The following is a 27,933-nucleotide window of genomic DNA, read 5'->3' on the forward strand; positions in this document are numbered from 1 at the left end:
GCAAAAAGGATCGTGGTCTCAAAAGAAAGGGACGTGGTCTCAGAAGAAAGGGACGTGGACTCAGAAGAAAGGGGCATGGTCACACAATAGTATCCCCAATTCAAATGATGCCACACAGTAGCACAATCTTATTCATTTTACACCGCACATAGGGCCTGATTCAGAGCCGGACGCTCTGAACGAGCGCCCGCTCTGAATCAGGACGTTTTTTGTTTTTTTTTGGTGCGTCCTACTGGACGCTCGCATAGCTGTGGGTTACCACCCACAGCTTATGCGAGCGTCCATGATGATGGTCGCGATGGTCAAGACCATCGCGACCATCGGGCTTGCGATGAGACCCAGCGGTAGGGTCTCGGTGACCGCAAGCCCTGGAGTGATTTTGGCTCTATCAGAGCCAAAATCACTCCCACTGACATCACTAGTGATGTCAGTGGGGCCGGCCCCAGACGGTAGGCGTTCCCATGGGAACGCCTCCGTCTGGGCAGCCACGCCCCGGCACGCCCACCAAAGGGGGCGTGCTGTCACTCACCATCGACAGTACGCCCCCTTTGGTGCGAGACCCCGAGCGACGGCTTCCCCGTCGCTCGCCGGGTCTTGCGCATGCGCACGACAGAGCAGCGTCCGTCGTGCGCATGCGCATTTTGGTACCATCGACCCGCTTGCAAGCGTCCTGCGCTCGCGAGCGGGTCTGAATGAGACCCTTAGTCTCCGTGGTTCACATTACACCACATAGTAGTGTCTTTTATTCATGTTATGACACACAGTAGCACAGGTAAAGGCAAGGGGGTTTCCGTCTGCCTGGAAACCCCCCTTCCCAGCCCACACCATGACCACAATAGAAATAGTAATATAATAGAATTTTACTAGTGCTGCATGTTCTTCTCAGTATCACAAATGAAATAATTAGCACCACCTGTGGATCTTTTAACATGTATCAGCCAGTAATAAATACACCTGTGCACCAACTAGGAGATCTGGAAAACATGCACTGTTAAGGATGTGCTGCTATAGAGCCCAATATGTACATATATGTCCAGCGCAGTGCTAGGTTCCTCTGCTGCTCCCCCAGACTCCCGAACTTGCTCCCATGCATTCAGCTGAGACAGGATGGTCTTACTGCCGCATTTAATGGCTTACTGTGATCGCTGGTCCTGTATATGCTGGAATTATGACACACAATATACTTTGTATGACGCATATTAAAGCTGGTTAAGTGCTAATTCTACCCTCTTCATGGACTGGCCACACTCACTCTAAAATCAGGCATTTGGAAACCCCCCTCTAGAAATTCTGCATTTGCCACTGTGTAGTGCCCCTTTTACACAATGCCCACATTAGTGCACCTTATACACAATGCCCCCAGTAGTAGTGCCCCTAATACGCATAATGCCCACAGTAGTAGTGCTCCTTATACAATGCCCACAGCAGTAGTGTAGGATAATCACACAAAGTGGGGAGTGAGTGGGTGGGGGAGCAATGGGAGCAGAGTGTACACACACAGTGGGGAGGAGGGCAGTGGTAGCAGGGTGAGTTACACAGTGGGGATGGGGGGTACAGTGGGAGCAGACAGGGTGAACACACACAGTAGAGAGGAGGGGGCAGTGGGAGCAGTGTGAACACACACAGTGGGGAGGGGCAGTGGAAGCAGGCAGGGTAAACACACACAGTGGGGAGGGGGGGACAGTGGGAACAGGCAGGGTGAACACACACAGTAGGGAAGGGAGGCAGTAGGAGCAGTGCCCTTCACAATGCACAGCAGCGGCAGCTGCCTGTACTTACTCTCAATCACGTTAGGTGCAGCCCGGGTGTGTGTGTCCGGCTGAGCAAGGGGGGAGGGCCGGCCGAGAAAGGTGGGTGGGCATGCCATGCAGGCTTAGCCAATAGTAGTGTTGCAGGACGGAGCTCCTTCGGCGTGACAGCTGCAGTCTCGCAGCCCGCACCTGCCAGTGTCTGAGGCCAGGAAAGGTGGACGGACGGAGGATTCTTCCTCCAATTAGAACTAATGGAACACAGGGCCTGATTCAGACCTGGTCGCTATTTGAATTCGCTCGCTGGCTAAAAGGTGCCGGCTATTTAAATCATGTGCTCGCACTGCGTCGCGTAAAGCCGTCCACTAAGTAATAGCGAGTGGCCGCACTATGCTCTCGCACCTGTATAAAGACGCCCCTTTGCCACTCGCAACACACGTAATCTCCGGCAGTTGTAGGATTAATCGGGAACACCGAGAGCCATCGGAGCTGCTCGCAGCGCTTGTGGTAGCCTCTTCTCACCACAACATTGCGAGCAGTTCTGGCTAAAATACAACCCGGTCACGTGTGTAATGACGCTACTTTGCTAATTATGCACACCCATTAAACGCCGTTCTGACGGTCGGGCACGCCTGCGTTCGCACAAAAACACCCCCATTTTTAAGCACCTTCCCCTGTTACCACCCACAAACGGCACAATCTGGCACTCAAAATTGCGGCCCGACTGCGGGCTATGGGCGAGCACTTTCCTATCGCAATGACTGGTTCGCACATGCGCATTGCGACTCATACGCATGCGCAGATTGCCAAAAATCGCTCAATGCGAGCGCAACATAGCGTCCGGGTCTGAATCAGGCCCACTGTTCCGCTCCGTTTCAGCCCGCTTTAACTCCTGCTTATACCTACCTCATTATGGGTGCAAGAGATCTGTTTGAAATAGCATACACTTAACTCATAACCATCCTAGTGCCAGCTAGTTGACACTCAAATATGCCCATTTCACATATGGGGGAGATTTATCAGACCTTGGACTGAAATAAATGGGGAGATGTATCAATCCAGTGGAGAGATAAAGTAGAGTACTTGCCCAAAGCAACCAGTCAGCTTCTGACAGAAACTGATTGGTTGTTTTGCACAAATTCTCCACTTTATCTCACTATCTCCCCCAAAGTGGAGACAGATAAAGTACCAACCAATCAGCTTCAATCTGTTATTTTTCAAACACAGTCTCTAAAATGGCAGTTAGAAGCGGATTGGTTGGTATTTATTCCTCTCCATTTTATCTCTCTCCAAGGTTTGATACCGCTCCCCCATGGACAAAAGTGGCCAAGTTTAGCTGTATCCGCGCAGTTTGCTAATAATCGTTTTATGTGACCACATACAGAGCTGCGTCACTGAGAATCGGGTCCCATACCTTCACAATTAATTGTTTTCTACAAGTTAAATGCTGCTATTGCCTCTGGAAATGTTAAACTTTTCAAGATTTTGTTAATATTCACTTTGATGTTTGTTCTACCTACTGTGCTTAACTTTACAAAGGTAATTTAGGAAATAATTTTGCTAGAGCCATTTTATTAATAGTATTACGTAGTTTGTTCATGCTCACTGCATGTACAGTTTAAATTAATTAAATCTACATTAAAGCACATTTTAAAATAATTAAATCTCACTTAGTAAAAGTGAACAGCTGTTTACTCGCATACATAATAAATACATATATTTATATATATAAAAATTTGCAGAAGCATTATGTCCAGCTCTCTGTTCTGCAGGAAAATTGTGTTGAAATAAATCAATAGCTCGCAGATGTGTTTGGGGAGAAAAGTAAGAGAAGGAAATCTATGTAATGGTACATTCTGGCTCATTAATAGAGTTCCTTCTCCAGATGTGTCCTTTGAAAAGATTTTAAGAACAGAATAATATATTTATTGTATTCAAACAACATTTTGCTACAATCATAGATGAATGTCAAATTCTCAGCAACGTGAGGCTGCGATGTGCGGCAGCACATATAACTGAGAATTACATTAAATCACCATCACACAACATTTTCCTGCACTCCTCTATGGGGTGTGAGGGGAAGTATGCAATATTGGTGCCTCAAGGCCCCCATACACAGGGCGATAAAGCAGGCGATCAGACTGATTGGTGCGATTTGCCTGCTATATCGCACCATGTATGGCCTTGATGGGGTCCTACATCGCACCCCCTGATCTTTCTGCAGGACCAATTGATCAGGAGATGCGATGTGCGATCCCATGGGTTGCTATGAGGGTGAGGGAGGGGGGAGCCGGCGTATCGGGCGGTCGGCCACCTGATCACACCGTGTGTGCGGACCGCCCGATATGTGGGACGACGGTACCCCTGTTGCCTCGCATGGTGCCATCACACCATGTATGGGGGCCTTTAGTGACCATGAGGGATATGTAAAATGAGGTGGTAAGTGTGACATGCGCTTTAACCAGTGCCATATGACACAACGAACATTGGTATGAAGTGTAAGTACATAACATAGAGAAAATCACTTTTCTCTGTTATCTGCAAACATCTAAGGATTTTGCCGTCACCATACAAGCATTCAGATGTTATTAAAATACAATAAGCGCACTTTTATGCCTTAAGGTTTTTCCTATATCAGCAGGGTTACCCGCCGGTATGTGTGCACTCCTAACTTGCAGTGGCTTCTGTGGGGATCTGGCACATGCCCACTGGGGCTGGCCAGAAGGTAAGACACACTGCATTAGCACTAGGCTGATGCACGGCTGGTCTTGCACAGATCGCTGTAGGTGGGAATTTTCTCTCCACCACTCTGGCAGCTGAGATGTTAATACATCTCGATGTTATTGCCTCCTTCTTTGCTTCGAGAAGAGGCTAAGCAGGCAGAGCTATAGCGGCACAATACACATATACTACATCTCCCCCACATCTCCAGCACTTTGCAGCCTTTGTGATTGAATTGGCCCCATAAAGTTTAACACTTTGCAGAACATAGTGGCATTTTTCATGCATTAAAAACAATGTTAAATATAACCTTTTACCAACTGGTCCTAAATGAAGGCACCCAGGATGATCTAGTTTTTATAAGATCTGATACATGCTGATTCCTCCTGGTGAGCTGGAACGGACTGATTCCTATCTGCCCCTGGATGCACCTGTACATTTGAGTGTGTGTGGGGGGGGTTATTACTGCAGGTGGAGTGTTTTATGTATGTGCAGTGTTGCTCATCTTGATGTTTTTTATTAATGATGTTACACACATTGGCGAATCAAGGGGGGTCTAGCGGGGCACATGCCCTGGGCGCTGTCAGACCCGGTGGCGTGGGGATCGCCACTGTCAGCAGTGCAGGTCATTGCAGTCTATGGCACTGCAGACAATAAGAGTCAGACAGACTCTCATTGGCTGCTGCATCCAGGGCCAGAGCAGGGCTGGAGCTCACTTATGAGCTCTGCCTTCCGGGGCCCGCAGTAGGTGAAGGGAGAGATGTCATGACATCTCTCCCATAATGCCGAGCGGGACCGGAGGAGTGGACGGCAGTGGGCGCAGGAGCGGGGACTAGGGTATGTATAATTATGTCTGTGTATTTTATGTGTATTGGGCACTGTATAAGGGGCACTACTGAGGCACTGCATAACTGGCACTACTGGGGCACTGTATAAGGGGCACTACTGGGGGCACTGTATAAGGGGCATTACTGGGGGCACAGCATTAAGGGGAACTACTGGGGGCACTGTATTAGGGGCACTACTGGGGGCACTTTATAAGTGGCGCTGCATAAGGACCACTGCTGGGGCACTGCAAAAGGGACACTACTGGAGGCACTGCATAAGGAGTAATACCGGGGGCACTGCATAAGGGGCACTACTACTGGGGGCACTGTATAAGGGGCACTACTGGGGGCACTGTATAAGGGGCATTACTGGGGGCACAGCATTAAGGGGAACTACTGGGGGCACTGTATCAGGGGCACTACTGAGGGCACTTTATAAGTGGCGCTGCATAAGGACCACTGCTGGGGCACTGCAAAAGGGACACTACTGGAGGCACTGCATAAGGAGTAATACCGGGGGCACTGCATAAGGGGCACTACTACTGGGGGCACTGCATAAGGGACACTACTACATGGGGCATTGCATAAGGGGCACTACTACTAGGGGATTGCATAAGGGGCACTACTACTGGGATGGAAGGGAATATTCAAAGTGAGTCTCGCCCGGTGATGTTTGGCAGTGTTTGGAAGGGCAGTTGGTGTGACTCCCCTATTTGAATTTTGGACTGCGCTGCAGCCCCACCTCTGGAGCCGCCACTGATCAGATCCATGATAAAGCAGGATACCTGAGAAAGATACCATTTATGTGCACATAACATCCCTGGTTGTGTAAGTGCATTACCATAGAGGTACATTTCTGGAATAGATACAAAGTGGTGGATACATATTGGTCTAGCACATTCATTACTTATGGTGCAGCCCCTGTATATGCAACTTTATTTGGGAATTACTATACTATATACACTTTATTTCCTTTGAGGCCTCCGTTACACTGTAGAAGCCCAAGAACAAAGTGTGAATAAGAAAATTGTACATATGTCTCTTCAGCTGCATTAAGGGATGTATTATAAGTTTCTTATATACTGTATATATGTGTTTTTTGTGGCACTTGGTTGGGAATTTCTACTGCGCCATGTTCCTGGTGATTTCTGTACTGTAAGAGAAACAAAGGGTTGATGTACCTGCACATATAATTAACAACTAAATAAATTAATGTAGAGCGTAATTAATACATACCCCATAGAGATTCTGTTTGAGAATATAGACGGGTTTGCAGCCTAAGCAACAGATTGAAATGTATACTGGAGAAGAGAGAAAGGAGTTGCTGGGGAAGGCGCACTAACTTCAATTGTAAAATATAACTTTTATTTCTCTATTTAAAAATACTCATCCCATATTCTATAGGTTGAGTCCTGTCCCAGTGAAATATAAAAAAGAAATAGAACTAATATAGTTGAGTAAGTGATCAGAAAAAAATATAGAATGTGTTGTTAAAAATAGGAAAAACATGTCTGTTTTATTATGTCGTATTCTTTATTGTTTTAAGTACCCAATATTTGTTTGTTATTTATAGTGAGACCAATCAGTTTTCCACTTTAAATATTTGAGTATACAGGTAATTTATTCCTCTCTCATATGTTTTGTATTAAGGAGATGCTGGATATAAGATCTCAATCATTATTTTACCTATATGTTGCGAGATGCTGTTAATGTTATTGCCACACAACTCATGTGTTTAGTATAAGCTGTTCGTATATTGGATAAATTGCTGTACTAAAGGGGCACCTTATTTCACAGTCAAATCTTAACTTCTAATACATCATATACCGCATACTTATTCGGGCAGTGAAACACGTATCGGCAGCGGCGTGTCTGTGCCTTTATGTCTATGCTATATTAATATATCTGAAACTACACCAATAGATTACTTTGTATGTGGATACTAACACATGCTTTGATGCTGATTCCTAACCATGTTTGTATAAACGGATTAGCAGATGGAAAAAGTCTCAAGGGCCTATTCATGATGTTAATTATCGGGGTCTGAACGGACCTTGATAATTAACATTCTGACTCGCCACGGCTACCGGGGCAGTGATGGGACTGCGCATGCGTGACCTATAGGTATCTATAGGTCATGCATGACATATATAGGTCACGCATGTGCACAAGCGCCCCGACGTCCTGGGGAAGGTGCCGGACAATGGAGTAGGGATCTGAAGGGATCCCTCCTCACAACCCGGACCTACTTCCCATAGGGAAGGAGCAGGTTGCAATGCCAGAGCAGGAGCATTCGCCATCTGGAGATATATATATGGGGACAGCGGGCCAATCCGCAAGAGAAGGTAAGTGGCCCGATAACTTAAAAGTTACAATTGCAGGTGAAAATGTGCAGGTGATGATGAATAGACCCCTCAATTAGATAACAATGTTGCAAATGAAGTGATACCAGAGTTACCAAAAAAGTAACCATTACCACCTCATATTATGTGCCTATTGAATAGCACATTCAAGTAGTTGACTACAAAAGAATATATGTTTAAGTTGCAATACTGATATCCGATATATATCGTATCATAAGTGCAGACTTGATTGTGAAATAAGGTGCCCCGTTAGCACAGTGATTAATTTTACATATTAAATATGTGATTTGTGGTAGGAGATAATAATATTTCAATTGATATCAGTATCACTTTATAATATATAAGTGAGACTAATGAGACCTCATATCCACCACCTCTGAAATACAAAACACATATGAGAGGAATGAACAAATTGGAATGTTGCAAATGAAGTTACTATATGGTTACGAATAAGTATATACAGTATGATGTATTATAAGTGAACATTTGACAGTGAAATAAGGTGCCCCTTTAGCACAGCAATTTATCCGATATATGAACAGCTTATACTAAACACATGAGTTGTGTGGCAATAACATTAACATCATCTCGCAACATATAGGCAGGGTTGCCTTCCGGGAGGGGGCAGCCAGATCGGCATCTTAGGTGGACGTGGCCGGCGTTAAGGGGCGTGGCCACGTGAGTGCGTCTCTTCGGGCCCGCCCTCAATACACAATGCCGAGATTACCAGCATTGTGAAGCAGGGGGCGGGGCCAAAATGACACGATTCACCGTGAATCTCGACACCGCCCCTTCGCTGCGGGGGATTCTCTGGTAAACGCGGGAAGGGCTGGAGCGGTCAGCGGCTGCTGGGATGCTTTCCTGCCTTTCAGGGGGGCGGGTATACTAAATGAGTGCAGAATGTGCAGTGTGGGAGCTCTGGATAAAGGAGCCCATGTGCACCGCACACCCTGCATCCATTATAGATACACCACTGGGCCCAAAGTGAGCGAATTCCTCATGCAGGCTTCTTGTCGGAAAGAACTGGATATGTAGAATTATGCATGAAAATTAAAATGTAACCCTTATGGTGCATACACACAGTCAGATCAGACAACGATAAAGATATCGTTGTCTGATCGTCCTGCATGTGCTGGATGATCGTTATTGAACCTTCAGCACAGCACCAACCCCCAAACATCTAAATGACCTGCGATCAACGATCGCAGATCCCTATAATAACCTGCTCAATATCGACCAGGTTGGACTGCATGCAAAAGCGATGGGTGTTATTGACCATCCGTGCCGCGCATCGTGCGTCGTTTGGGAATTGGAAGGGGCTAAAAAAATGGACGATACAAACGATATCGTTATTGTTTATATCGTCCTGCTACATCTGACCATGTGTATGCACCATTGCACTTTTAAGCCTTACAATCTCTCCTTAATGGGGTCATAATGGATTTTATTTTATTTTTACTCTTAGATCTAATTTTGATAAAAATATACCTTATATCTAAGCCATCCTGTCGCTGCAAATGGAACAGCTAGGTGTAGGCTGGGTAGGACTATAGCCCTAAACCTGTGCCCACTCTGCTTTCTCTTAGATCCTGACACAAGAAGACTGGAACGTGGTGCTGTACAACGGGATGGCCAGCACGTCACCATGGGCTGCCCTCTACTTTGTGGCACTGATGACATTCGGCAATTATGTTCTTTTCAATCTATTGGTTGCCATTCTTGTAGAAGGATTTCAAGCAGAGGTAAATGGATATTCTGTGTTGATTTCCAACGTGCGCTGTCTAAGCCTGGAACTTGTCACGGGGAACTGGACCGTTTAGAATATGTGTCTAAAAACCGTGTGAGATGTACAGGGAAATACTTAAGCCACTGAAGCACATGGATAGAAAATATAATTTGACAGCATGTAGATCCTCCTTACTTAACTAGTGCATCGCTTACAGTGAGGTTTAAAGGGATGCTGTCAAAGAGTATAGAATGAGAATATTTGTCAGAAATGCATCTGTGAACGCAGAGCAGACATGTTTTAAGGCCCATTTACTTTGTTCCCTAAAATAAGCCATTGTGTACATTATGCTAATGAGAAACAGCTCAAATCAGATTGTATTTGTTTTATCTTGAGTTCTCATACATTATACAGGAAAATGTCTCTTAAACCTCTCTGCACTCATCCACAAGGCCCATCTCGTAGGATTGCGCTCTGATCGGGTATTGTGATACTGATTGCAAGGTCATGCTTCTCAACTTACAGCTTTTGACGCTCAGATGTTCAGATACTGTTGCAGTAAGAATAGCATCCCCAGCTTATTATAGAGCAGTGTCATTGTCGTTAGCTGCCTTTATGTCAGCAGACTTATTTCTAGCTGGGTGTCTCAAGTGTCGTACACATTATTTTTAATAGGAAGAGTCATTGTCCGGATTCAGCAGCACATTTTTGTCTGCATATTCATCCCTTATCCAATAAACGACATTCTCTTAATGTTCTATATTTCCTGTGCACACACTATCTCTATTATCCCCTGCTTGGTAACAAACCCAAAGCACCATTTTTCTATAACCATGCTAATAACAATAGCCAGTACCAGTGGCGCTTGATGGCAAAGGGCCTAATTGTTAATTAAACTCTTTTCTCTTGAGTCCAGGTCATATCAGTGAAATATTGCAAGCTTGATGGCACAGCTGTATATATTTCCTATGAGTATATTAGTGTGCATTAAAGTGATTTCATGTTGAAATAGCCAGCAATTACAAGGCTCTAATTATAATTAGTCTCCACCATATGTTGTGTGGGAATAAATGATTTCATTATCTCACCAACAACCTCACCTCTCTGACTGGACCAAATCTTTTATCCATACATTGAGTGCCCCACGACAAATAAAAGGAAGTTGGATGTTATAGTTAACACAAATTTCCACTTAAATGATATGGTTTTGTCTCCTTCTCATCCACCTCTGACTCATAATAGTCATTCCTTTCCTTTTCCATTTCCATGTGATCTTGCATCAATAAAGGGTGTTAATAAAGCATACTGTATAATGCTCAGAAACATTCTTTAGGCTGCATAGTGTTAGATTTGACGGGTACAGTATGCAGGTTTCCGGGATGTGTTTGCATGCAGGAAAACTGTCTCACTGTTACACTGATGTTCTGAGGTCTTTATTTGCTTCCTACAACTTGCTTAGAGAAATCTGTATTCTTGTGGAGAAGGCACAACATGACATTGCTGGCAGTGCCAGGTACCCAAAACCTGTTAGTGACACTTTCTGTTTTTGAATAATGTACCAAGCCCAAGTCCTGCAGCAAATCTGACTAGGATCAGCGTATGTTTTGATGTGGAACCAGAGGAAAAACTCATAAACCTTCTATTGACTGAGGGTGTCCTGTCTGTACATCACTTAACATAACTATTTAAGCTGTAAGCTAAAAGAATGAAGAGAAAAGGTATAATAGCAAAGAAAGGATGGGCAGCATCAGTACAATCCAACAATGTACAATATAACTAACCTAAACAGTACAATGCAGGCGGAAACCACCCATGGTGCATCAACACAATCCTAACATAAACAAAGGTATCCACAAAACGTTCTAGCATGACTACCCTCCTGGTAGAGTGGTGACGCTGCCCCCATCAGGGTGGTGCAGTCAATTAACCAGTCAACGAAGGTGAGTGCAACCAAACATTAACAACTTGCTCTGGGACTGGTGACCTGCCATTCTTTCCTGCTAAAGAACAATAGCCGACGCAACAACTCACCAATTCTGAGCAAAACAGATGGGGATGGTGGGTGGGAAATCAGCAACAAAAGAGGCTTTTTCACAGCAAGCCAAAGCCTTAAACACAATCACCTCCTAAGCACACACATGCCGGCCCCAGTCTAGAGGTTTACTTTAAACCACCTCATTCTTATTGTAATCATTCTGTTCTCCTATCCATCAAAACTTAGCAGAGTAGTAATAAATGTACATTTGATAATCTTAAAGCTATTAAAGCTCTTGAAAACCTTCATTGTTATTAAACACATGTAACCTCTTGTGTTGTATTAAAATTTACAAAAACATTCCAAAATTCATGTAATTATTAATAATTTTTCCTTTGATTTAGCCCTTAGGAATTAGTTATCACAATTAAATTTCATGGTCCGTAAGCATGACTTTCCTCCAGATAATTACTCTTTGTTCACAGATGCAAAAATGGCATCATTGTATTTCAAGCCGCAATTTTAATGTACAAGAGATTTCTTCTAGTTAACTGATTCAGTTTTTGTCTATACTGTATGTACAAATAATACAATTCGATTTACGAAAAAGTAAGGATCAAAAAGTAAAATATAGCACAAGTGCACTACAGTGATTGTATAAATGTTCTAGCTTCTTTCGTCAAAACCTGTTCAAAATAGACAGGATATAGCATGCCTAAAGGGCGATTTTAATCGATTTTGATGGATTCAAAATCAATTAACATCGATGTGGTGTTTCTGGGGCTAAATCACACATTAACTAACAGACAATCTTTGATTTGGTTTTTAAGTATTAGTATATGTGTGATTTAGGTCCAGAAACACGTTGTTGTTTGTTTTAAAGCAATTAAAATCCACCTTTGGTAAATAGCATCCACACTTATCTGTGGCATAATAGAGGGGAGAGTGATGCAGCCCTTTTACTGAATGTCATATGAAATGACACAATGAAACAAATTTTTTGAATTTAGGGCCTGATTCAGCATGGATCGCAAGTCTGCAATCGCGTGCATCCGTTCGCTGCGAAAATATGCAAATGAATGCAATCTCAGTGTAATCGCAGCACTATACCAAGATGCCCACCACTGTATAAAGCTGTCCACTTCCCATCACATACATCACATACATCTGCAATTCAGCGAAAACATCGGTAACCTCAAGTAACATCGGACCCATACGCACAGTTGTAGTTGAGCTGACACTGACTCACAAATTGCAAAACTTCCTGGCGCCATCTAGACCTCTTACTCACCCATGCACGCAGGGGTGAAAAAAAAAATTGGATCGTCAGGAGGGGTTTCTAGGCAGTGGTGTCACAAGGGGGGTGTGGGCCACAACGGTGGGTCACCCGCCGAAGGGTGACACCAAGGTGCGGACTGACACTCCCCCACAGTGACAGGAGCCGGGTGCTGCACTGTAGTATTATGTGCAGCACCCGGCTCCTGACACTGTGAGGGAGCCGGCACGCATCCCCTGCACCCCCCAGTAAAGAGAAGGACCACGGGGGATCGGGCCGCAAGACCACGCTCCATCCCACAAGGCCACGCCCCTGGACAGCGAGGCCACACCCATTTTCACGCTTACACCGTCCCTCCCCGCACCGGGTGACACCGCGGCGAGGGACGCCACTGTTTCTGGGTACTCAAAAACCTCCCTTGACGATCTAATTTTTTTTTCAAAGATAGAGACAGCGCTCTGCTTTATAGTAGGGGTGAGCGGGTTCGGATTTCTGAAATCCGAACCCCCCCGAGCCCCCCCGATCCGAGGCAGATCCGAGTCAGGCTCGACTTTTCCCGCCTGACTCGGATCTGAAATCGAGGCAAAACGTCATCATCCCGCCTTCCGAGTCTCGTGGGTTTTGGATCCTATATAAGGTACCCGCGTCGGCGCCATTTTCTCACTCGGCTGTGGACAGTGAAGAGGGAGGGTGGGAGTTAGGGCTGTGTAGTGTAGTGTAGTGTAGTGCTGCTGTTGTCCACTACTTCAAAGTCCATAGGGGCTGGCTGTGTTGTGCTGTGCTGCTGTTGTTAATAGGGGCTGTGTCCACTACTTCAAAGTCCATAGGGGCTGGCTGGACTGTGTTGTGCAGTCAGTTCTCCATAGGGGCTGTGTCCACTCCAAAGTCCTGTGCAGTGTCCTAGTCCTAAAGGGGTGCTGTAGTGTTGTCCAGGGGGTGCTCTGTCCATCAGGGGTGCTCCCCCAAGTGCTAAAAAAATAATATATTTTCTGTGTTTGTGAATTGTGTGCGCAGTAGCCGCACGTGCATCAACAAAGTAGTGCCAAGCGTGCGCCTGTGTCATAAGTAAAGGGCCGGCTGGCTTGACCGTTAAAGGGTGCTGTAACCCCCGAAAGTACACTCCAATCCAAACCAAAAAAAAATTATTTTCTGTGTTTGTGAATTGTGTGCGCAGTAGCCGCACGTGCATCAACAAAGTAGTGCCAAGCGTGCGCCTGTGTCATAAGTAAAGGGCCGGCTGGCTTGACCGTTAAGGGTGCTGTAACCCCCGAAAGTACACTCCAGTCCAAACCAAAAAAAAAATTATTTTCTGTGTTTGTGAATTGTGTGCGCAGTAGCCGCACGTGCATCAACAAAGTAGTGCCAAGCGTGCGCCTGTGTCATAAGTAAAGGGCCGGCTGGCTTGACCGTTAAGGGTGCTGTAACCCCTGAAAGTACACTCCAGTCCAAACCAAAAAAAAAATGATTTTCTGTGTTTGTGAATTGTGTGCGCAGTAGCCGCACGTGCATCAACAAAGTAGTGCCAAGCGTGCGCCTGTGTCATAAGTAAAGGGCCGGCTGGCTTGAACGTTAAAGGGTGCTGTAACCCCCAAAGTACACTCCAGTCCAAACCAAAAAAAAAATTATTTTCTGTGTTTGTGAATTGTGTGCGCAGTAGCCGCACGTGCATCAACAAAGTAGTGCCAAGCGTGCGCCTGTGTCATAAGTAAAGGGCCGGCTGGCTTGACCGTTAAGGGTGCTGTAACCCCCGAAAGTACACTCCAGTCCAAACCAAAAAAAAATTATTTTCTGTGTTTGTGAATTGTGTGCGCAGTAGCCGCACGTGCATCAACAAAGTAGTGCCAAGCGTGCGCCTGTGTCATAAGTAAAGGGCCGGCTGGATTGACCGTTAAGGGTGCTGTAACCCCCGAAAGTACACTCCAGTCCAAACCAAAAAAAAAATTATTTTCTGTGTTTGTGAATTGTGTGCGCAGTAGCCGCACGTGCATCAACAAAGTAGTGCCAAGTGTGCGCCTGTGTCATAAGTAAAGGGCCGGCTGGCTTGACCGTTAAGGGTGCTGTAACCCCCGAAAGTACACTCCAGTCCAAACCAAAAAAAAAATTATTTTCTGTGTTTGTGAATTGTGTGCGCAGTAGCCGCACGTGCATCAACAAAGTAGTGCCAAGCGTGCGCCTGTGTCATATGTAAAGGGCCAGCTGGCTTGACCGATAAGGGTGCTGTAACCCCCGAAAGTACACTCCAGTCCAAACAAAAAAAAAAAATATTTTCTGTGTTTGTGAATTGTGTGCGCAGTAGCCGCACGTGCATCAACAAAGTAGTGCCAAGCGTGCGCCTGTGTCATAAGTAAAGGGCCGGCTGGCTTGACCGTTAAAGGGTGCTGTAACCCCCAAAGTACACTCCAGTCCAAACCAAAAAAAAAATTATTTTCTGTGTTTGTGAATTGTGTGTGCAGTAGCCGCACGTGCATCAACAAAGTAGTGCCAAGCGTGCGCCTGTGTCATAAGTAAAGGGCCGGCTGGCTTGACCGTTAAAGGGTGCTGTAACCCCCGAAAGTACACTCCAGTCCAAACCAAAAAAAAATTATTTTCTGTGTTTGTGAATTGTGTGCGCAGTAGCCGCACGTGCATCAACAAAGTAGTGCCAAGCATGCGCCTGTGTCATAAGTAAAGGGCCGGCTGGCTTGACCGTTAAAGGGTGCTGTAACCCCCGAAAGTACACTCCAGTCCAAACCAAAAAAAAAATTATTTTCTGTGTTTGTGAATTGTGTGCGCAGTAGCCGCACGTGCATCAACAAAGTAGTGCCAAGCGTGCGCCTGTGTCATAAGTAAAGGGCCGGCTGGCTTGACCGTTAAAGGGTGCTGTAACCCCCGAAAGTACACTCCAGTCCAAACCAAAAAAAAAATTATTTTCTGTGTTTGTGAATTGTGTGCGCAGTAGCCGCACGTGCATCAACAAAGTAGTGCCAAGCGTGCGCCTGTGTCATAAGTAAAGGGCCAGCTGGCTTGACCGTTAAGGGTTCTGTAACCCCCGAAAGTACACTCCAGTCCAAACCAAAAAAAAAATTATTTTCTGTGTTTAGCCGCACGTATATATCAAATCGATATAACATAAATGGAGGACCAAACTTTCTCCGATAAAAATAAAATAGAGAAAGATCAAGAACCACTTCCTCCTAGTGCTGAAGCTGCTGCCACTAGTCATGACATAGACGATAACATGCCATCAACGTCGTCTGCCAAGGCCGATGCCCAATGTCATAGTAGAGGGCACATACAATCCCAAATGGCAAAGTTCAGGAAAATGACCTTGAAAAAGACATTTAAATCAGCTGAAGAGAAACGTAAACTTGCCAATATGCCATTTACGACACGGAGTGGCAAGGAACGGCTAAGGTCGATCCCTAGTATGTTCATGACTAGTGGTTCAGCTTCACATGATGATGGAAGCCCTCCTCCCACTAAAAAAATCAAAAGAGTTAAGCTGGCAAAAGCACAGCGAAGAACTGTGCTTCTAAGAAGATATCACAAATCCCCAAGGAGAGTCCAAGTGTGATGCCTGACCTTCCCAGCACTGGACGGGAAGAGGTGGCTCTTTCCACCATTTGCACGCCCCCTGCAATTGCTGAAAGGAACACCCACAGTCCACTTGCTGATATGCAAATTGAAGACGTCACTGTTGAAGTACAACAGGATGAGGATACTGGTGTAGCTGGCGCTGAGGAGGAAGTTGGCGAGGAGGATTCTGATGGTGATGTGGTTTGTTTAAATCAGGCTCCGGGGGAGACAGTTGTTGTCCGTGGGATGAAAAAGCCCATCACGGTCATGCCTGGGCAGAAGACCAAACATTCCACCTCTTTGGTCTGGCAATATTTCTATCCAAATCCGGACAACAACTGTCTTGCCATATGTACCATATGTAAAGGTGAAATAAGTAGGGGTAGGGACGTCAACCACCTAGGAACATCCTCCCTTATACGGCACCTGCAGCGCGTTCATAAAAAGTTACTGTCAAGTTCAGAAACTTTGGCTAAGACCATAAGCAGTCCAGGGACACCTAAATCCCGTTGTCCTGTTGTATCCAAGCGCCTGCAAACCACACCGTCAACTCCCTCCTCGTCAATTTCCTCCTTAGTCAGGATCGGAAGTAGTCCTGCAGGCCATGTCACTGGCATGACTGACTCTCCTATCCGGGATTCCTCTGGAGGATCCTGCTTTGCTACGCCTACTGCTGCCGCTGCTGCTGTTGCTGCTGCTGGGAGTCGTTCATCATCCCAGAGAGGAAGTAGGAACACCACTACTTTTACTAAACAATTGACCCTCCAACAGTCCTTAGCGAGGAGGATGAAGTACGACAGCAGTCATCCTGAAGCAAAACGTATAACTGAGGCCTTGACTGCTATGTTGGTGTTAGACGTGCGTCCGGTATCCGCCATTAATGCAGTGGGATTTAGACAATTGATGGAGGTAGTGTGTCCCCGGTTCCAAATCCCGTCTAGATTCCACTTCACTAGGCAGGCGATACCGAGACTGTACAGAAACGTCCTCAGTGTCCTGATAAATGCCGTTGTACACAATGTCCACTTAACCACGGACATGTGGACAAGTGGAACAGGGCAGACTAAGGACTATATGACTGTGACAGCCCACTGGGTAGATGTATCACCTTACGCAGCAACAGCAGCAGCGTCACCAGTAGCAGCATCTCAGAAACGCCAGCTCGTTACAAGGCAGGCTACGCTGTGTATCACCGGTTTCAGTAAGAGGCACACCGCCGACAACCTCTTAGAGAAACTGAGGGAAATCATCGCCCAGTGGCTTACCCCACTTAGACTCTCCTGAGGATTTTTGATATCTCACAACGCCACCAATATTGTGCGGGCATTACATCTGGGCAAATTCCAGCATGTCCCATGTTTTGCTCACACAATAAACTTGGTGGTGCAGAATTTTCTGAAAAGCGACAGGGGCGTGCAGGAGACGCTTTGGGTGGCCCAAAAAATTTCTGGCCACTTTCGCCATTCAGCGACTGCGTGCCGAAGACTGGAGCGCCAGCAAACACTCTTGAACCTGCCCCGCCATCACCTGAAGCAAGAGGTTGTGACGCGGTGGAACTCAACCCTCTATATGCTTCAGAGGATGGAGGAGCAGCAAAAGGCCATACAAGCCTATACATCCACCTATGACATAGGCAAAGGAGGGGGTATGCACCTGACTCAAGCGCAGTGGAGAATGATTTCCGTGTTGTGCAAGGTTCTCCAGCCCTTCGAACTTGCCACACGTGAAGTCAGTTCAGACACAGCCAGCTTGAGTCAGGTCATTCCCCTCATCAGGCTTTTGCAGAAGCAGCTGGAGAAAGTGAAGGAGGAGCTAAGACGGAGTGATTCCGCTCGGCATGTGGGACTTGTGGATGAAGCCCTTCATTCGCTTTGCCAGGATTCCAGGGTGGTCAATCTGTTGAAATCAGACCACTACATTTTGGCCACCGTGCTTGATCCTAGGTTTAAAGCCTATGTGGTGTCTCTCTTTCCGGCCGACACAAGCCTGCAGAGGTGCAAAGACCTGCTGGTGAACACACTGTCAGCTGAAGCGGAACGTGACACGTCAACGGCTCCTTCTTCATTTTCTCCCGCAACTGGGGCTGCCAGGAAAAAACTTAGGTATCCTAAGCAACCCGCTGGCGGTGATGCAGGGCAGGCAGGACCAAGTTTGGACATCTGGTCCGGACTGAAGGACCTGGCATGTCTACTGTCACTGCATATGATACTGTCACCATTGACAGAATGGTGGAGGATTACATCGGTGACAGCATCCAAGTAGACATGTCAGACAGTCCATACCTGTACTGGCAGGAAAAAGAGGCAATTTGGAGGCCCCTGTACAAGCTGGCTCTATTTTACCTGAGTTGCCCCCCCTCCAGTGTGTACTCCGAAAGAGTGTTTAGTGCAGCCGGGAACCTTGTCAGCGAAAGGCGTAGGAGGTTGCTTCCACAGAATGTGGAGAAGATGATGTTCATCAAAATGAATTATCAGCTCTTCCAGGGAGACCAGCCTCCAGAAGGTACAGAGGGACCTGTGGTGGTGGATTCAAGTGGGGACGAGTTAATACTTTGTGAGGATGAGGATGTACACACTGAAGAGGGTGAGGAATCGGTGGATGAGGAGGATGAGGATGACATCTTGCCTCCGTAGAGCCAGTTTGTGCAGGGACACATTAATTGCCAGCTTGTTTTGTGGGGGCCCAAACGAACCAATCATTTCAGCCACAGTTGTGTGGCAGACCCTGGCGCTGAAATGATTGATTTGTTAAAGTGTGCATGTCCTGTTTATACAACATAAGGGTGGGTGGGAGGGCCCAAGGACAATTCCATCTTGCCCTTCTTTTTTTTCTTTGCATTATGTACAGTTTGGGGCCTAGTTTTTCTAACTGCCATCCTGTCTGCCACTGCAGTGTCACTCCTAGATGGGTCACGTGTTTGTGCCGCCCACTCGTGTCGCTTAGCATAGTCATCCAGCTACCTCGGTGCAACCTTTTGGACATAAAAACACTATTGTGAGGTGTGAGGTGTTCAGAATAGACTGGAAATGAGTGGAAATTAAGGTTATTGAGGTTAATAATAGCATAGGAGCAGAGAAACCAGCTGTTTTTATGCTTTTTAAAAAAAAAATACAGATCCAAAACACAAAACCCAGAACCCAAAACACGGAAGGGTGGTTTTGGCAAAACCAATCCAGATCCAAAACACGAAGAAAGATCCAGATCCAAAACCAAAACACGAAAAGTGGCCGATGCACACCCCTACTTTATAGTGTGGCTCCCTGCACTGTGAACACTGGCCTCTGAAGCAATCAGAGGCTAATGAAGTCGCCGATCGCTTCAGAGGCCAGCGTTCCTAGTGAGGCACTGCGTGGGTGATGTCACCCGCAATGTGAGGAGCCTGCCTTGCGAGCCTGCTGGATCTAGACAGATCCAGTCAGAGGCAGAGGTAGTGGCACAGTGGTAGCCAGCCGTAGTGGGAGCCAGCGTGGTGGTGAGGTAAGTGCTGGGCGCAGGGGGGAGGGGGGGCACTGCATAACGGGCACTACTTTAGAGGGCCATGCATATGGAGCACTACACTACATATGAGTCAAAACTACTTGGGGCACTGCATAAGGGGCGCTGCATATGGGGTAAAACTACTTGGGGCACTACTTTAGGGGCCCTGCATATGGGGTAAAACTACTTGGGGCACTACTTTAGGGGCCCTGAATATGGGTCAAAATTACAGGGAGCACTGCATACGGGGCACAAATATATGGGGCACTGCATAAGGGTCACAATGCAGATACACATAACTAAAAATGGGGGTGTATCTCACATATACATATATGTATGTATATATGTGTGTGTGTGTGCATAATTATATATAAATATATATAGAGAGAGAGAGATATTTGGAAACCCCCCCTAAAAATCCTGCATTTGCCACTGCTTTGGCTGCATATGCCATCACAGGGGCTTATTTATGCACGTCCCTGTAACAGCGTTCAAATGCACAGGCATGCCTGCGTTGCTTCGACCACCCCCCCCTCTCCACCCCCAAACGGTGCTTCATGTCAATCCTTTATTTGTTTGTGTCTGCGTGTCCGCTGCATTCGCATACCCGATCGCAGTGGCTGGCTTGCGCACGTGCACTGCGATGCATATGCCTGTGCAGAACGCAAACAGCAACCGGTTGCATGCGTCTGCAGCCTTGTGATCTAACCTGAATCAGGCCCTTAATTTCCTTGGCGGGTGGAGAGTGACGACACACACCCAGGGGTATATTTACTGACGTGCAGGTTTTTTAGAAGTGGAGTTGTTGCCCATTGCAACCAATCAGATTGTACGTATCATTTATCTAGCACCTTGTAGAAGATAATAGCTAGAATCTGTTTGGTTGCTAGGGGCAACAACTCAACTTCTAAAAACCCACACTTTGGAGTACAGTATATCCCCTCAGTCTGGCCTCAGTGAGATTGCGAGACTCTGCAGGAAGATAACCGCTATATCAGGGAGTCACCATGACATTCAGAGAGAGTCGAAAAATATTCAAAACAACCTGTTATTTTTCAATCTGTGTTCAGAGAACTTGTTATTTTTCAATCAGTAGTGAAAAGAACATTCATTTAAAGGGCAAAATATGTACTATAAACAAAAGTAGTTTTACGATACCTATAATTAACTTGTAAATAAGTGTATAATGTCAATATAAGGGTTGTTTATTTACATACAGGGGGATGCCAACAGGTCTTATTCTGATGAAGACAGGAGTTCCTCAAACATGGAAGACTGTGACAAATATCGTGAAATTCAGGCTGGGTCTGGTAAGATATGATTGTAGTTTTAATATTTGTCAACGAAATACCTCTCTATACAGGACCCCCTATCTAATGGGCCAAACATTTCTAGAGCATTCTAAAATAAAAGAACACGAAATTTGAATTAATTTTAATATTTGTTAAAGAGTGCTTTATAATTGATGTCGTTTTTATGTTTTATGTGCACTATAAACCCCAAGGCAGATTTAAAAGGCCAGTGTTTTTAAACCCCCTCAGCATCATTAACACAAATGTAGGCTACAGTACAATTCTGTGGGGTCGATTAAAGTACCAGCAGAGGGCGGAAGTTGTCCTTGCAACGGCATTTCCGCACCTCTACTTGCACCGTACCTCGAGCCCCTCGCAGTCTGGACTCACACCAGACCCCATGGGTCTGCAAACAAAAATCTGCGAATCCAGAGGTACTGTAACTGCGACATGTAGCCGCACTGCACGTACTAGCAGCCACAAGTAATTAGCAGGTAACTGAATTGACCCCTGTGAGTTAACCAACATTAATAAGAATATAGCTTATTAATTCACTAGGAACTTGGGACATCAAGAGTCCCAACTTGGGCCTGATTCAGAGTTGCACCTACTGTAGAGTAGCCGCACTTGCAGGCACTTTCTGTGCTCAGAAATAAGTGTGTGTTTCTGCCTGTCACAGCGCACAACCCAGATCTATCCCCTGAGAAAGTAGGCATCATCATCAGCTCCCATTTGCCTATGCCTATCCTTGTTGTGAGAGGTCCATCTGAAGTCAGACAGATCTCTGCATGCGCTCACCTTTGGTCACAATTCCATGAACCTGCCTGTATTCCATTAAACATCCTGTACTTCCAAGTCCAGTTGTTGACCTGTATACTCACTTAGCCACAAGTGTAGATACCTGATTGAAATGTGAATTGCCCATAATTGCTCTAAGTTGGATACTGTGTGCAGGTCCCGATGCATGTGTAGCTTACAAGACAATTGTGAGATCTGTATACAGACATAATTGATGTCAGGAAGCGGCCTCGGATCGGCCGCTACTCACCTCCGCGCCGGCGTCCTTGGGTTTAGGTGTTCAGTCACTGAGAGTGGAGGTGAGTAGTGACTGAGTATTTTCCCCGGGGTTCCGTGCATGTGTCCTGGTTCCCATGGTGACGGGTATTGGTGCAGCCATGTTGGTCCATATCACCTGACTAGTCTCTCCCGATAGTAGTCCTGCGGTCACTCAGCTGATCCTCTGATCCAATGACCAGCTACCCAGGGGTATTTAGTCTGACTCCAGGAACAGGAAATTGCTGTTCAACTTCGTTTTCCCAGTGACTGTGATGCCAGTATTTGTTCCAGGCTCTAAGGTACTTTCTCAGCATATCCCACAGCTAGTCTGCAGTTATTATATTCTGTAACTGGATCTACTATCAAGTTTACTAACCTGCGTTATTTGCAGCAGCTCTCAATCCCTGTGTTACATGTTTCAGCTGCTAGGCTGCTTACCACAGTGTCAAGTTTCTCGCTGATTTCTGGATTTATGTTCAGTTCTCAATGCTGAATCCCTGTGTTACATGTCTCAGCTGTTAAGCTAACTACCAATGTTCCAAGTCTCATCTCTCCTGCTAAGTTCTCTGCACAAGTTACTTGTATGCTGCGACTGAATCTCAAGTGCATCAAGTTCACTCTCCAGTGTCTGAGTTCCCTGCTTGATTAGAAATAATCTCCATGATTATTTCTGCAGTGTAACAAGTCCACTCACCTGCATCTGTTTTCCCTGCACAATTACTTGTACTCCAAAACTATCTTCAGTGTATCAGTTCACTCACCAGTGTCTGAGTTCTCTGCCATTACTGTTCCATGTCTGGATCTACAGTGCACCAAGTACATTACCCTACATCTGGGTCTCCTATACACCCAGTGACATTCTGTGTCTGGATTCCCAAGTTTCCTTTACACTACCCTGCATCCAGATCTTCAGAGTTACCTTAAGCATCCAGTCCCTGACCCTTCATTATTTATCATCACTCCCATCTAGTCTGTGCCTGTCCTCCTGTGTCACTTCTTGGTGTATCCAGCAACATCTCATAGTACATACCAGTGTATCATTTCCACTCATTACTGCAGTGACATTTTCTAGTCTCCTCGTCACTCCCAGGTACCTAACCAGAGGGCTGCGACCTGCTCACTCGGTGTGGCGAAACCCGTATCCCAACAGGAGGGATCACTGGTGTAGACCACCAAGTGGATTAGACTCCATGCCTCTGGTTAGGTTTAGCCAACACCTGGGACTGACCTTTTTGAGGATACTGGCACTGTCACTTCCCTCGCTGCCTCCTAGCCATCCTAACCCCCCGTCTCCCTGTCCTCTTCAGAGGAATTCCTAGCTTTGGATCATGACAATTGAATGCATCTCTGAATCAGGCCCTTTTTGCTAATAAATCATTGTCTGCATTTTTCTCATTAATATCATTCATCAGTAATGGCAATGGCTTCTAGAAAATTGGTAGGATGTACTCTTATAATCAGTGGTGTAACTAGGGTATTTGGAGCCCATGGCAAGTTAAAATATGGAGCCCCCCCAAGTATGTGCAAGCGATAAAGGTGTGCGCTGAAAAAGTGGGTCGTGACCACATACCACAACGGGCGTGGTCACTGAAAATGGGGCGTGTCAACCTGACACATCACCATTTCTCTTCACTCTGCGAACATTCCTCCCCTCTTGCAGTGCCCACTGTAATAGTGCCCCTTATGCAATGTCCCCAGTAGCAGTGCCCCCTGTAGTAGTGCCCGTTATACAGTGCCCCCAGTAGTGTCCCTTATATAGTGCCCCCAGTATTGCCTCTTATTCAGTGCCTCTTATACAGTGACCCCAGTAGTGGTTCCCCCTATGCAATGCCCCCAGTAGTGCCCCTTATACATTGCCCCCAATAGTGGTCCCCCCTATGCAGTGCCCCTTATACAGTGCTTCCAGTAGTGGTCCCCCCTAGGAAATGCCCCGAGTAGTGCCCCTTATACAGTGCTCCCAAGAGTGGTCCCCCAATGCAGTGCCCCTTATACAGTGCCCCCAGTAGTGGTCCCCCCTATGCAGTGCCCCTTATACAGTGCCTCCAGTAGTGGTTTCCCCTATGCAGTGCCCCTTATACAGTGCCTCCAGTAGTGGTTTCCCCTATGCAGTGCCCCTTACATATATAGCACAAAGACAAACAAAAAAAACAGAATACAACACTTACCTGAATTCCCGCTCCTACACCCGCCGCTTTTCGCTCCTCCGTCATGACAATCTCCCATCACACTGCGGGACCCGGAAAGCGGAACTCATGAGTGAGTTCCAGCCTGGCTCCAGCCGTGACTGAAACCACTGTCCTGGACCACGGCCGGCGGCACCCTTCCCCCACGGCTTGAGCCCCAGCCGGCTCGCCCTAGTTACCCACTGCTTATAATCATTGACTTAGCTCACAAAATGTCTGCTCTTTCTGTGTGCAGGTGATAGGTACATTTTATGGAGGGAAACAAATCAAAGGTTAATATTTGCTCTTGAGCATGCCTTAGGTCTCCACCTCAGAGTGCTGCAGAGTGTTTCAGCTTAACGGGTGAACAGTTCATACATATAGTTCTGTTTGCTTAGATCCAAAGCTATGTACAGTTCCAATGACTCCGAATGGGCATCTTGAAAACACACCTATAACAAGCCAGCAGATAGCTGGAGGAGTAATGAACACATCCAGGAATTCTCTACAGAGGGACCAAGTGCTGGTAGCTGTGGACGGCAGGAAAAGTAGTGTGATGTCATTAGGTCAAATGACCTATGACCAGAGGTCACAGGTGAGTGGAAAAACATCCCATTTTCCTGGAATCCTGAACAATAGTGTTGTTTAAATTATATACTGTATCTATCTGACTGTCCCAGTGTTACCCGTAATCAGAAATGTGAATGTACTGTAGATACTTTATCTGCCTTGATAAGCAGTCCAATATATGTCAATACTTGATCATGGCACCTACGAGCATGTATAAAATGTAAGTTGGTTTCTGAGGGTGAAAAGGCTCCATGACCTCAGAGTCCATTTGTAATACTACAACACAGCATTTGGTTTTTCCATTTGGGTTCAGTATGAGAAGCATTAGTGTGCTAATCACATTCAGCAAGGGCTGGACACACTCATCTGATGGGCTAAGTGCTTTTCCTTACAAATGGAGGTAATTGCACAGAAATTGGGCCTGGCATCACAAAAGGGAAAGAAATGGCCTACAGTATGTGCTACTTGAAAGCATTTTTCACAGCTTCACCTATGACCTTTAGTGGGAAGTATGGTATTTTTCCCAATTCACTAGTAATCATCTCAGTTATTCTTATTAACATATAACTATTCACTGAAATACCAGAGGAGCACTTTCAAATTTCTAATAGTGAGCAATTGTGTGAAAGTCCCTATTGGTTATTGTTTTTGCGCTTGGTGCAGATAAGTTTTTAGTACTGCATGGTTGTACTGTAAGTACTCCGAGACTATTGAGCTCCAAGAAAAGATAAAGGGCAAAATTTACTAAGCAGCAGGTTGTAGACCCTGGCGGTTTGGTCTCGGTTTGACCGCGGGCTCTAAATCCCGGCAGTTTGATGGCGGTTTCTAAATGACACCAAAACTGCTAACTAGTAATTTTAGCCCTAGCCCTGTTCTATTCTATTCTAAAATGTGTTTTGACTGCGGTTTTGCAGCGGTTTTGAAGCGGATTTGGCCTTAGTAAAACTGCGGTTAGCAAAACCGCCACGAAATTGCTGGGGTTTAGAACCCGCCGCTTAGTACATTTGCCCAAAAAGTGAAATCAAAAGTACAGATTAAAAACTAAAACAAGTGGGCAAGAAAATAAATAAATAAATAATAATACAAAATATATACAGTATATATATATATATATATATATATATATATATATATATGGAATTATTTACCAGCTATGGAAATAAAAGAGATAGGCAATGTGTACTTGCATGACCCAGGTGCTTTCACCATTGTTCCTAGCTTCCGTAGTGACACTTTACCCACAAGAAGCCAGAGATAGTGCTAAAATGTATCTAATGATGGGTACACACCGGTCGATATATTGGCAATTCAAATGAATGCCCAGTATATCGTGGATGCATTGGATGGTGTGTACCAGCAATATGTCTATGAACGACGTCATTCACACACATATCGTGCCGGCTGTGCAGCTTGCTGCAGAGGGCGTCTGTGGCTGACATCACAATGTGCGGGCACAAGTAAATGCCCACCCAGTTGTGATGTCGGGCCGATGATTAGTAAGTGTTTATGCACTTACCACTCGTCATATAGGACGGCGGATCAGCTAGACCAGCCATTCCGTTGTCCTAGTGTGTACCCTAGCATTACACACGTGATTATTGAGCTCTCTTATTTCAGACACAATATTTTTCAATCTCCATGCAAATATATAATTTGTTACTCACTTTCTTGGTTATCTTAAGCCTTTTTGTTTTCACTTAAAATTTTTTCACTTCTTTGAGAACATTCACTAGACAACATGAAGAGGATCAAAAGCGATAAGTATTTATGGATTATTCCATAAGTTGATAAAGCAACACAACTATTATAAAAACACTTTTAGGGCATAGGTGAAAAAGTATACAAATAATGGGATGTAGTCGGTATCCCAGCGATCATCCCGAGCGCTGACATCCCAACGGTAAGTATTAGGGTTAGGGGGAGGGTTAGGTTTAGGGTCTAGGATTAACTTTAGGCACTATGGGGAGAGTACAGGTTCAGGTGGGGGGGGGATTATGGTTAGGCTGCAAGTGGGGAGGGTTAAGATTAGGCTGTGGGAGGGAAGGTTAGGGTAAGGCTGCAGGAAAGCTGGGTTATGGTTAGTGGAGAGTTAGGGGTTAGGCTTAGTATACTTACCTAATCCTGTTGGGATTCTGACTGTTGGGATGCAGCTGTCCGTATTCTGACTGCCGGCATTCTAACAGCCCAGATCCCGTACCCACCCCCAAATAATATGTACAAATGATGTAAGAATGAAAGAGTCAATATGGAAGGTTTACTACCAACACACCAGTGTTATTATGGTTTGCAGACAGTATCCCGACCTTCTCACTGGAACCGAAGTGGAGCATATAGCAGTCGCAGGTCCAGCTGGAACAGTTTAGGACGTCGCCCCAGTATAAAACCAAGACCATGTACAGCTGAGCATGAATCTTTACTCTCTCGGGGAGAGGACCATAGAGATAGAGGCTATTCCAGGAGAGCCTCCAGCCTAAAACACAGGAGGGCAATGTCCCTGGACAACAAGGGCTCTTCAGATATTCCAGATCAGTCTGGACTTCATGCTAATCATAAATCATCCAGGAAGGGGACCTCTTCAGCTGGAGAATATCATGATATCTCTGGAAAAACTTCGCAGATCATGAAAGATGTTTTCCCAAAAATGAACAACCGCAAAGATAAGGAGGAAGAAGAGGAGGAGATTGATTATGTAAGTAATGTGTTTTACCAGAAGAATCTTAAACACTGTAAGTCCATGTTCTTAATAATAATAATCATCATCATCATCATCATCATTATCAGGTGATACCTTTAATAGAGAACTATATCAGAAATCATTGCAAGTTTCTAGGCTTTAAGAGTCCTTTATCTGGTAGATTACAAGGGGTTAAAACTTGATTATACAGTAATCAAGTCCGTTATATAATACATGCAGTATCAGCTACATAAATACCCCCCTTCCCCTTAACTTCTGTAAGTGAAAATTGTCATTCAAGAACAAATTATGATTAGTGAAAAGATGACAAGAAAAAGAAAAATCAAGATGCTGAAAATAATATATATTAACTGATGTGTCCCTATTGAATTAAATTGCCACGTTGCTGACATTTGCTACTGGAAGAGACATAATTATTAATATACTGTAATTACATAGATGTTTTAATCAACAGAAAATGATGTGATGTGTCTCTCTCTGAAGGGCTGAT

General features: G+C 45.5%; 1 protein-coding gene across 3 annotated transcripts in view; it reads left to right on the forward strand.

Annotated features, from left to right (window-relative positions):
- Nucleotides 1-27,933, forward strand: part of CACNA1I (calcium voltage-gated channel subunit alpha1 I) — a 411,324-nt gene that overhangs the window by 313,730 nt on the left and 69,661 nt on the right. For all 3 annotated transcript variants that reach the window (XM_088456911.1, XM_088456912.1, XM_088456910.1), the window contains 4 exons: nt 9,246-9,401; nt 20,888-20,978; nt 24,577-24,773; nt 27,039-27,437. In XM_088456911.1, coding sequence (XP_088313037.1) covers nt 9,246-9,401; nt 20,888-20,978; nt 24,577-24,773; nt 27,039-27,437 — 843 coding nt within the window. The remainder of the gene's footprint in view (nt 1-9,245; nt 9,402-20,887; nt 20,979-24,576; nt 24,774-27,038; nt 27,438-27,933) is intronic.

Source organism: Taudactylus pleione, unplaced genomic scaffold, assembly GCF_031769625.1.
Source record: "Taudactylus pleione unplaced genomic scaffold, aTauple2 ptg000726l, whole genome shotgun sequence".
NCBI classification, from domain to species: Eukaryota; Metazoa; Chordata; class Amphibia; order Anura; family Myobatrachidae; genus Taudactylus; species Taudactylus pleione.